We start from the raw sequence: 12,397 nt of genomic DNA, 5'->3' as shown, positions 1-12,397 counted from the left end.
GGTTTGAGGAAGCTAGGAGGCTGCTCCAGGCTGCTCCATGATGGGAGGCCTGGAGGGCCTCTGTCCTGTCATGGTCATGGTTTATGGAGGGCTCTGGCCTCCTTAGGGGAGCCCAGATGCTTGGTAGGGGTCCACGGTAGGACTGGGGACACAGAGTATCCGTCCTGCCCTCCCACAGCCATCACTCTGCCATCTGGGCGGCCTCTGCTCATCGCTGCCCTGATGAGTGCGGTTGTTTCCCGGACCACAAAACCACACCCCAGAGAACGGGGTCCCTCATCTCCAAGTGTTGACTGTCTGGTTCAGAAGACAGGACACTCGTGTGATTATTACCTAAAGCAGCATTTCCCCAAGTGCACTTCTACGAGGGAGGACCTCAGAGGAAGGGGAACTCACAAAGCCCATCTGAGGTTAGGGAAGCAATGAGACAGAGCTGAGCTTTCTCTGGGGCGGGACGGAGCAGGCTTGGCCCTAGTTGTTCGAGTTAGATGCCTTCATTCAGCAAATATTGATTGGACTCCCTCTGGGCTAGGTACCAGGATTATGCAGTGCATAACACACAGACATTCTTATCCTGATGCACCTTACAGCCGAGATTTGTGACCTTTCCGGCTGGAGCACTTAGCCCAGGGTCACCAGCAAATCATTTTTCGGATGTTTCTGATATTAACATGTAATTCCCACTTTCAATGGCATCCAAGGGGAGATTTCCTTCACACCTTCTCTGCATCTCCGCTTAACCTCATACTGTTAAAACTGTCTAAAACCAGATTTGCTGGTAGGCCGTGTACTCCAGAAACCGTGTCAGCTCTCACCAGCGTCTGCCCAGGCACAGGGACCTAGTCAGATTTAGCCGGAATGGCACAGACCACCATGGCACTGTGTGACAAGGAACTGTAGTTGGGAGCTCTGAAAACACAAACCAGGAGGACTCTTCACTTTCCCTTTTGCTGGTTTGTGACCATGGCGTTTGTGGCTCCGGAACTGACCAGCAGAGCACGCTGGCAAACGGGTATGACCAAGACAGCCAGGAGCTACACGGAGCCCGGATCTCACCATCGACACTCAGAATAGTTGTGCTTCATATTAATTTTAGGAAGCCTCTGGGCCTGTATCGTACTTTTTTTCAAAGCGTTCTCGTTCTCGTATTTGCTCTCTCTTGATCCTCAACACCACAGGGGCATGAAATACAATGTTTCTGAGCACTTACTGACAGCGGATAGTCAAGCTCCAGTATTTCACGCACACATTGTGTTTGGTGGCGGGGGAGGAAGTTTACCATGGCTCTGTTTTTCAGGTAAATGGGTAAACTGAGGCACAGGGATTTTTTTTTTTTTAATTTTATTTTTCTATTTTTGGTGCTTATCCAAGATCACATAGCTAGGAAACAACGGTGTCAAATCCTGGGCACACATTCTTCTGGAAACAGGTCACCACACTCCCCCAAATCAATTTCCCAAAAGGCACATATGCCAAGTACCTCATTGCACTGAACATGAGGCACCCCCACCCCGCCCCGCCCTCCACCAGGTTTTGGTCTTTCCCCCTACTTCCTATGCCTTGACCTCAGCCTCGGAGGTGCTGGGTTAGGCCCAGCTAGAATCTGTGTTAGTGGGCTTGGGCTGCCATCACAAAACACCACAGACCGGGGGGCTCACGCAACAGAACGGTATTTGTCACAGTTCCGGAGGCTGGGAAGTTTTAGAGCAAGGTGCCGGCTGAGTAGGTGCCTGGCGGAGGCTCTCTTCTAACTTGATGAAGGTCACCTTCTTGATGTGTCTTCACCTGCTAGAGAGAAAGACCCAGCTCTCTGGTCTCTCCTTTTTTTAAAGATTTTATTTATTTATTCAACAGAGAGAGAGAGAGAGAGCGCAGGGGCATGGGAGCAGCAGAGGGAGAGGGAGAAGCCAGCTCCCCACTGAGCAGGGAGCCCAAAACGGGGCTCAATCCCAGGACCCTGGGATCATGACCTGAGCCAAAGGCATCTGATGCATAATGACTGAGCCACCCAGGTACCCCTCTCCGGTCTCTTCTTAAAAGGGAACCAGTCCCATCACGAGGGTCCTACCCTCATGACCTCATCCAACCCCAATTCCCTCCCAAAGGCCCCAGCTCAATACCATCACACAGGGAAAGAGGGCTTCAACATACAAATTTTGGGAGGACATGAATATTCCACTCCCCGCAGAATCTCGTGCATTGCATTACAGAGGTAGAATAAAACCTGGGAAAGGAGACATCTGCAAAAATAGAAAAGATGGCACGTGGCGTTTAGTAGGAAGTTTCCAATTCTCATGCAAAACTGACAAAGGGAATAATGAAAGTTTGACACACGAACCACGGATCAATCTTGCCATGACAGGGAGAAGCATCAGAGGGAGGAGGTAGGCCTGCCAGAAAAATTCAGACGTGAATCAGATCTCACTGCTAGATCTATAAGTCAGTGAACACGGAAACGGGGGCTCTGGGGACATTTTAAATCCCACCATGGGCTACAGTCAGGTCCAAAATTGAGAAATTTCACAGGACAAACAGCTGAATTTATTTACAAATATATTGCAGGGAAGAGAGAGGAGGAACTTATAAATGAAAAGAGAAGCGACACATGAACCAAATGTAATTTGTGGTGGGCTTTGTGCGGATCTAGTAGAGTAAAAAAAAAAAATTGTAAAAGAATTAAGAAAATAAAACTTTGGCAAGACAGCAGAGTATAAACGCTGACTTAAACCCTGGAGTGTTGAGAATACTAACACGTTGTTAATTTTGAAAAGTGGCTATGAATAGGGTTGTGGTTATATTCTGAAAGAATTCTTATCTTTTAGAGAAACATATAGAAACAATGTTGGATGAAATTACATGATACCTGAGGTTCATTTCAGAAAAAATCCAGGGTACGTGGAGGACGAGAAGCAGACAAGTAGAAGGGAGGACAGATGACAACGGGCTGGACACGTGCTGATAGCTGTTGAGTCAAGATGCTGGGTCCGGACGCATGAGTTTCTCAACTTTTGTATGTTTGACAACTTCTGTAGAATTTACTTATTGCAAATGAGAAGTAAATACTGCTTTGTAAAAAGTCCTTCAAAATTCAGCAAGCAGGGAGCGGATTTCAGGTGATTGACCTTGATCTGTGGTGCCTGGTCACATTTCTTGGGACATTTCTTCCCAAGGGGAGGATAGCATTTTAGCGAAAGGGTGTCATTCGGAGGCCCATCTACTTTCTCTCTTCTTCTGACATGCGTTCGAGGACCCAGATATAATTTCTCCAGGGCTGTTGAACTCACAGAGGCATGGCCTGATGCTACCTGTGCTCTCCCAAATTGGCTCTGCCACATAGCTTCCTTCTGTGACGGTTCCAACAGGTGGTTTGAGCTAACGCTATGCAGGAGGTCATATGCCCCACACGTGGACGAGCTTCCTGGAATTGTTGGGTTCACAGAAAGAATATTCCCGATAGGGTCTGGCTTGCTCCCATTATAAGATAAATAAGTGTTGGGGGCATAAGGTATCACATGATGACTATAGTTAACACTGCTTTTTGGTCTACTTGAAAGTTGCTAGGACAGTAGATCCTAAAAGTTCTCACCATGAAGAAGAAACCATTTCTCTCTCCCTTTTTTCTTGTATCTATAGGAAGTGATGGATGTAAAAAAAAAAAAAAAGATTTTATTTATTTATTTGAGAGAGATAACAAGAGAAAACACGAGAAGGGAGTAGGGAGAGGAAGAAGCAGGCTCCCTGTTGAGCAGGGAACCTGACCCAGGACTCCATCCCAGGACCCTGGGATGGTGACCTGAGCCAAAGGCAGACATTTCACCGACTCAGCCACCCAGGAGCCCCAGAATGTGGTGGCTGTTAACTAAACTTATTTTAGCGATCATTTCACAGTATATATAAATCACATCATCACGTTGTATACCTTAAGCTTAGACAGTCCTGTGTGTCAATTACATGTCAATAAAACTGAAAGAAAAAGAAATTTTAAAAAATCACCTTTACCTCTTCTGTTGAGCTAAGACAGACCCCCCCCCCAGATATACTCTAAAGAAAGCAATCTTTCTGAGCTGCCACTCCCCCCTCCCCCCGAACTGGCCTGTTAGGGAGGACCTCAGGACAAAGAAAGGGACCACAAAGATGTTTCTCTGTTTTTTCCCATGAGGATCTTGATTACACACAGACATTAAATAACCCTGAATAACTGTTCGTCTGGTTCCCCAGACCGTCTGGTTCCTCACCGCTTGCACCTGGATGCGGGCGAGGCAAAATTCCAGGAGTTGCTCACTGTTAGAGTCACGTGAGCACACGTGGGCACTGAGAAGGAGTGCCACCACCTTAGATTTTGTGCCCTGGTCACTGGGCTTGCCTCTCCCCCGCACCGTCTCTCACCTGGGCTCTCCTGGACAGGTGCAACTGACCCCTGATTCTCACCTTCCCTTTCCACCCCGTTTTCCCGGCAGGGCAGGGGCGAATTCTGGGATGTGTGGGTTGGAACTCAGGCTTCCTCCCTCCGCTGTTTGCTGCCCTCACCGTGACCGCCCTTTGCCCCGCTGGCCACCCTGCCCGGCAGTCCTCTCTGGTGCACAACGTCCCATAGCTGCACTGCTTCCTCTCTTACCTCCTGCAGAGCCTTCTGGAAGCATCACCTTCTCCACAAGGCTGTCCCTGGACCTTCTTCACTTTGCGCCCCATGAGCCGCTTCCCCTTGATTTTTTTTTCCTCCCCAGCACTGACGTTTGGCTCATTTCATTTCTTCCCCCGCGCTACCCCCAACCACCACCCCCACCCCCCACACCACAAGAAAAGAAGCAGCTTGAGGGCAGGATTTTGTGTTTCTTTCCCTGCCGTACGCACAGCATCTAGACTGAGGCCTGTCATTTAGTCTGCGTTTGCTGGACAAGGCACGGGGGTGGGAGGGTGTGGAGGGGTCGTGATGGGTGCAGACTGCACGTGGGCAGCCGAGACCCGAGGCTCCACCCCCTCCCCCTCCGGCCATCCCCCTGTGACTCCTGGTCCCCGCCGGCGCATGACCATGCTATGACTTGGCAGGTAAAGGAACAGAGCTCGGCCGCCGGAGATCACGCTCCCGCTGCGCCTCTCTCTTTTTTGGCCTTGGCTCATCAGAAGCTTTGTCTCTGGAAAACCAACAGAGCCCTTTGCCAGAAGTTCTGCCCAACCTTCTTGTTATTTCAGCTGTTCTCAAGGCCCTCTAGCAGGCTGCTTGGCCGCAGGGAGGTCCTCGGGGAACCAGGTCAGGTGGTGGACTCCCAGGCCTGGGCTTCAGACACCGTAGCGTGTCTTCGGTTGACTCATGCCATTCCGTTCCCGGCCCTTCTGGCCGACCACTGCCTGCCAGTCCTTCTACCGCTCAAGAGCACCTTTCCCCAGAAGCGAACCCAGAACGAAAATTTAGCAGATCCAGAACACTTGCTTTTCAGTAGGGTTCGTAGAGAAGAAGACAGATCATTGCTGAGTGGATGGACAACTCAAGTTCACCCTCGGGCTGCCCGGGGAGCATCGAGGCGTGGGGGGTGGCTCATACTTGCGCCCAGCAGGGATCTATCCCAGTTTGTTCTGCTTGGATGGAGCACATGGGTCTTCCTTGAGGGATTGTTGTGTCAGGTGGTCACGTTCCTTCCAGCCCAGTGGATGGAGAAGGGGATGCTCTATTTCCCAAAGACTCCCCTTTTCTTCCTTAGACCACAGACAATGCTCCCTGCCTCTGCCCACTCTCCCTTCTGAGAGGGGCAGGGTGGTGCATAAAGAAAATTGGGAAGAGAACCTCAGATGAGGGGCGAAAAGTCTCAGGCTGCATCTTTTAAAAACCTCCCCCCAGCTTCACTGAGGTGTGATCGACAAAACGTGTATGTGTTTACTGCGTATGATGTGATGCTTTGATTACATAGACAATATGAAATGATGTCTACAGTCTCATGAGCACACCCATCACCTCGTTCAGTTGCACGTGTTTTACATTTTTTGTGGTGGGGACACTTAACACCTACCATTCTCCTCTTTGCTTCTATGTGTTGGACTTTTTTAGATTTCATGTGTAAGTGAGATGATATTTGTCTTCCTGTGCCCAGCTTACTGCACTCACGGTAATGTCTTCCAGGTTTATCAAGGTTTTTGCAAATGGCAAAACTTTCGTTTCCACGATCCTCCTTTTTCAAGGCTGAATACTATTCCATTGTGTATAGATTCTACATGCCGCACATTTTCTTTCTTCGTTCGTTCATGGACACGGAGGTTGTTCCCATATCTTGGTGATTGTGAATAATGCAGTCAACACAGGATGCCAATATCTCATGATACTGATCTCATTTCTCTGGATAGATACCCAGAGGTGCGATTGCTGGATCATATGGTCATTTTTAATTTTTTAAGAAACCGCCATCTTGTTTTCTATAATGTCAGTTTGGAGCTCAATCAAAGTCCATGGCTTTGGGTCCATTCTTTGAATGTCTGGTTTGCCTTTTCACTGTAGTTTAAAAAAATAAATGGGAAAAGATGAAATATCTCCCTGGAGGTAGGGGCATGAAGGATAATGCAATGGCGTCCTGGCTAAATTAGCTTATTTCCGTTTGGTGAAATTTTTAAGTATTAATGATTCTCTTTGAAAATCCTCAAAGGAATGTTTTATCATGGAACTGTTAAGAAAAACAATCTGTTTATTTATGTTCCCACCTTAATTTCAGCTTTTTTCTTAAGTGAATTTTTTTTCCCCTGGAGTCCTTCGCGTTAGGTCATTCCAAAATGGATTACTGACCAAGAATGAGGCCACTCTAGAGTTCCAAGCTAAGTAGCTTTAAGAAGAAAAGCCTCCTATGATTGTTGCTAATGGTCAGAAGCCAGTAGCATGAGGCTGGGAATCAACCAGCAGGTCAACAAGTGTTTGTTGGGCGCCCTCCTTGTGCAAGGGCTCTTTCTTCTTCTAGAAAGGGAGAAATCTTTGGGGCCTCAAGATCAACAAATACTGGTTGAATCTAATTGAGTTTGAAAGAATAACTCTCCTCTTGGAAAAGAGAAGAATTTGCATTTCTGAACAATTGATTCATTCGCCTCCAGATGACCATGACTGTTTACTTGAACTCCCTTTTATTTTGATTAAGTATGTATCTGCCCATCCTTTTGAGTTTATCTGGGTCTTGCAGAATTTACATACACAACCGCCCCCATCCGCTTGGGCTGGCAGTTGGGTTGGCTTCCTCAAGGGAAGGGATACAGAACTGCACATCACGTCTATCGTAATGCCAGCCCCAGTAGCATCTTTATGTATTTGTTCTCCTCTAATCCTCTCAATGGCTTGGGTGTCCCAACAGCTTTTTTACTCAGTCTAGAATTTCAAGTCTGTGCCTCCTTAGGAACCTTGTAAATTTAGGGATTTCAAGTGAAGTTGGGGTGATATGGTTTTATTCTATGGTCCCCATTTGCAATCTGCAGCTGAAAACATAACCTTCAATTCCTGTTTTTCTTTCTTTAAAAAAGATTTTATTTATTTATTTAAGAGAGAGAACGTGCAAGAAAGAGCAAACAGAGGGGGGTGCAGAGGCAGAGGGAGAAGCAGGCTCTCTGATGAGCAGGGACCCCCAACACTGGGCTTGATCCCAGGACCCTGAAATCATGACCTGAGCCAAGGCAGTGGCTTAACCAACTAAGCCACCCAGGCGCCCCACAGTTCCCGTTTTTTAAAATTCGACCTGATTTGTGCCTTTCGTCTTGTCACTGAAGTTGCATTATCTCCAGTAGGTTAAGCATCTCCAGTTTACATTCATTTTCTCCTTGGATAAGAATCATGATGTATTTCTTTCTAAGCCTTTTGGTGCTCCAAGTGCGATTTAAGGGCGATAGAGGTCTCACCCGGAAGCTTGTTAAACATACCCCAGCCTTTTTCCTATGAACCTGCATTTGATAAGGCCTGTAGCTGACTTCTATGTACACCCAAGTGGGAGAAGCTCTGGTTGAGCACGTCTTTAGATTTTAATAAAAATTACATCATCAAGATATAAAGGGACAATTTCCATTAACCTTTTTTGGAAATGCTGACACTTTATGGTGAAACATTTCAAACCATAAACTCAAATGTTCTACCTTAAGTACCTGTACACTCTCCACTAGATTATACCATTAATTTTCTTTTTTTAAAAAAAATTTATTTATTTATTTATTTGACAGAGAGAGAGAGAGAGATCACAAGTAGGCAGAGAGGCAGGCAGAGAGAGAGGGGGAAGCAGGCTCCCCGCTGAGCAGAGAGCCTGATGCGGGGCTCAATCCCAGGATCCTGGGATCATGACCTGAGACGAACCAAGGCGGGCGCTCCACCAACAGAGCCTCCCAGGCATCCTTGAGTGACTTTTTCCTTGACAGTTCCAATAAAACTTTATTATACAGACACTGAAATGGAAGGACCCTGGGATCATGACCTGAGCCGAAGGCAGAGGCTTAACCCACTGAGCCACTCAGGTGCCCCGTATACCGTTAATTTTCTTCACATTTCTTTTTTTTCTCGAATGATCATTTTCCGTCAAGAATTTTACCGAGAAATAGTAGTTGACAGCATGACCATTAGAAAGAATCATGTCTTGATCACACAGATCTCACTCTTTCTTCTAGAATTTTCAATGGGTTTGAGAAGGTCATGATTTCTTGGGAATCAGAGACGCGTGGTAGGGTGGGCGTGGGGAAGAGCTTGGATTTCACAGAGCTGGGCGCTGGCCCTCGCCCCGTCCAGGGCACCGGGCCTCAGTGTCCCCATCCGTGTAGTGAGTGAGTTCAGAGGCCTCCTCGCTGATGGCGCTCCCAGCCCCGTGATCGGAGGTCCATCCCCAGCACTCTCATCACCATGCCTCAGGTGGAGAAACGGATGAACCAGCTACATATTCGAGTGAGAAGGAAAACATCTGTTGGCATGGAAAAGAGATTATTTCCTAAGCTACTGAGTACAACACAGCTGCTCTGGCAGATTTAACTCTGTTTTCTTGTCAATTTTTGTTCTTTCAGGAAACCTTGCAGAAACATGAAGCCGTCAACCATCTGGAACTGAGAAACTCACTCCAGGCTGACTGCGGCTTCTAGAACGTCCAGGTGTTCTGCAGATGGGAGAATCGATCCTGCACTCACCAGCTGGAGTCCCGAACACAGACGCACGGCTCCAGCTCCAGCGCTGACATCCCCGAGTCCAGACGGGTCCTTTGCTAAGTGGCCAAAGAGCCGTTGTTGACACTGAGGGCTGACGGTCGCGCACACAGCCGGTCCCTCCCTCGGAGCTGCAGGGAGACAAACCACATTCAGGGTTGCAAGTTTCCTGACTCTCTTGAATGAGGATTCCAAGTGGGGGACTCATTTCTGTAAGCCCACCACCCTTCTAGGGACCACCCCGAACGGGACCACCACCACCGGTATCTTCTTGCCAACTCTCTGCCCTGAACGGGAGCAGGAGGAAGCTCTCGGAAAAATCTCTAGCTGTGGCCCACGGTCACTCCAGACAACTATTACCCTCCTGTCACCCCACCATGGGCTGGCTTTTTCTAAAGGTTCTGCTTGTGGGGGTGACTTTCTTGGGAGGCCTGTATCCATTTGTAGATTTTTCCTACAATGGGAACACAAGAGGCCAGAAGCCGAATTTCGTGATCATTTTGGCAGATGACATGGGGTGGGGGGACCTGGGGGCGAACTGGGCAGAAACAAAGGACACTGTCCACCTGGATCGGATGGCTGCTGAAGGAATGAGGTAAGTCTTGAAGGGGGCGAGGCAGCATCCCTTGGGATGCCGGACTCTCTGTGGGAAGGGTCAGCCTAGTGCCCTTGAAGAACAATTGATGGGTCCGTGTTGACTTAGTTAATTGATTGACTAATTTGGTTTGAAGCCAGTACAGCATCTTGAAGAAATCCATGCACTCACCCGTCTGATAACATTCAGGGTACATGTGTGTGCCTGTGTGTGTGTGTGTGTGCATGTGCATGTGCGTGTGTGTGTGTGTTAGGAGCTGGGAATACAGAGGTGAACAACTTACCTCTGCTACTTATCGTCTGCGGGAGGGGACAGGTTACAAAGAAAGTTGTACTGAGCCTGCATCGGGGATTTTTGGAGTCTGCAAGGGAGGCTGCAGAATCCAACTGGGGGTTCGGGGGAGAAGTGACCTTTGAAGAACAGGGAGTCAGCGAGGCACACGAAGGTAAGAGGACTTAGCTGTGAGCAGACTGGACTTACTCGTCTGAGGAAGGGCACACGTAACTCCAAGGGACCATCAGAGGGAAGGGCTTGTGTATCCCAGTGGTCTGGATGTTCATAAGCCCCTTTCCTGCTCAGAAAGAGGACACGGATCAGAGCGTTCAGACTTCTGGGTACACATCTTAGGCAGACGGCGATCTGACCCCCCAGCTCAGATCCTACCGGCGCTGCATTTAACTCCGCCGTCCGGCTCAGTGGGAAGCGTTCCAGCTAGCTGGTTAGGACCCTGCTGGGGCCATCGCCACAGTGTCTCAGCCACTTGTATCCTGGAGCCCAGAGCTTCCGTGGTGATACAGACCCTCGGGGCTCCCCGCATCTGGTCTTCCCTACTCTGGTCCATCCACCCCAGCTCGGCCAAAGTGAGCTTTCGAGGAACACTCCTCTGCTTCCAGTTCTTCAAAGGCATTTTGTGGCCCTAGGGATCCAATCCCAACTCTGTACTGCAGCTTACAAGACCAGCCCCTCCTCCACACTCTTCTCTGTGCAGCCCCTCTGTTCACTTGGGGCCTCCCTGGGTCTGGGCCTCAGCTAGCTGATTCCATCTTCCTGGTGCACTTTCTACTGCTTCTGCTGAGTTAGGTTCTACTCACCACCTGGGGTCTCGAGACCCTCCCGAGATCCTCCGGGAAATCTTTCTCAGATGTTGCCGGGTTCTCTGTCTACCATCTTGCTTCTCCCCATGGTGATTGTGTAACCATTTGACCACCTGTTTCGGGGTGAGTAGAGGGCTACTCCCCCCCCATTCATGCCCATCTGGAACCTCAGAATGTGACCTCATTTAGAAACAGGGACTTCGCAAATGTATTTCCTTTTTTTTTTCTTTTAAGATTTTTTAAAAAAAGATTTTATTTATTTGAGAGACAGAGACAGAGCACAAATGGGGGAGAGGGAGAAGCAGACTCCCTGCTAAGCTGGGAGCCGAACATGGGGCTCGATCCCAGGACCCTGAAATCATGACATGAGCGAAAGGCAGACACTTAACTGACTGAGCCACCCAAGTGCCCCTTAGTTGTGGATCTTAATGATACTTCCACTGAGGGTGACTAGTGTCCCCATAAGAAGAGGCGAGGACACAGAGAGACACCCAGAGGAGGTGATGGGAAGGCAGAAGCAGGGAATACGGTGACATGTCCCCGAGCTGGGAATGCCAGGGACCGCTGGCAGCCACAAGAAGCCAGAAGAGAGGCATGGGACAGATTCTCTTTCTGAGCTTCCAGAGGGAAATCAACCTCCCTGACATCTTGGTTTCAGACTTCCAGCCTCCTGACCCGGGAGAGAATTACATTTCTGTCCTTTTAAGCCTCTCGCTCATGCTCATGTGCTGCGGTAGCCAAGGAAAATCAGACACCTCCCTTCTAGCTCTGGCCTTCAGGAAGAAAAATGTCTCTTCTTCCCCACTTGTACTCCTAGCACAGAGCACAGTGTCTGGTGCCCAGGAGGCAACTTATGCATCATTGTGTATTGGTGAATGGGCTTTAGGTTAAGATCCCTTGACATGTCATCCCCAATTCTGTGTGTTGGAATTTTCTTTTCTTTTCTTTTTTTTTCAAGAAGAGATTTAATCCATAGCATTGACTAGATCCTTACAGGGAACCGGGTGGCCAAATACTTAACAACTTCCGCTTTTGGTGTCGAGTGGGTTTGTGGGGAAGCATCTGGCCCATTATTGAAACCGAGATTTCTGAGGCCTGGACCCTCCCCTTCCAAGCTGTCCCCCCGCCCCCCCCCCCCAACTTTGTCTCATCCCGAGCAGAAATGGCCCCTTGGGATCCAGAAGCAAGCACTGTGTGCTGGGCTCTCCTATTTCTTCTTCCCCTTGTGAAAGTATCCTCTCCATCTGGGCCTTGTGACAGGGGCCCGGCGGCCGGCCCTCTGGCCCGACGTCTGTGTCCGCCGCAGCTTTTCTCTCTGTGCTTTGTTGACAGGAAAGCGGGCTTCCTGTGAGGCCACGGATTGATTCATCGCTGGCTCGGCCCCTGCCTACTCACGGCCGGTGGGGAACCATGACTTTCAGACAAGAACTCCTATTGCCAAACAGGGTCTCTGGGTGACTTGAGAAAGTGTCTTTTTTCTTGTCTCTTTCCTTTTAGAATATTGCTTCCTCAGACTCCCACGACAAATTACCACCCATCGTGTGCTTCAAGCAGCTCCTACTTATCCTCTCAGGGG

The 12,397-nt window shown here is 48.9% G+C and overlaps 1 protein-coding gene across 10 annotated transcripts in view; it reads left to right on the top strand.

Annotated features, from left to right (window-relative positions):
- ARSG (arylsulfatase G) overlaps positions 1 to 12,397 on the top strand; it is a 104,938-nt gene that overhangs the window by 30,799 nt on the left and 61,742 nt on the right. For all 10 annotated transcript variants that reach the window (XR_009347952.1, XR_009347953.1, XR_009347954.1 and 7 more), the window contains one exon: positions 8,998 to 9,727. Coding sequence is in view for 7 of the 10 variants with exons in the window: in XM_059148552.1 (XP_059004535.1) it covers positions 9,510 to 9,727 (218 nt within the window). In the remaining 3 variants the exon portion in view is untranslated. The remainder of the gene's footprint in view (positions 1 to 8,997; positions 9,728 to 12,397) is intronic.

The sequence above is a fragment of the Mustela lutreola genome, chromosome 15 (genome assembly GCF_030435805.1).
Source record: "Mustela lutreola isolate mMusLut2 chromosome 15, mMusLut2.pri, whole genome shotgun sequence".
Taxonomy (NCBI): Eukaryota; Metazoa; Chordata; class Mammalia; order Carnivora; family Mustelidae; genus Mustela; species Mustela lutreola.
The sequence above is the reverse complement of the archived record's forward strand: the minus strand, read 5'-3'. Positions and strand labels throughout refer to the sequence as shown.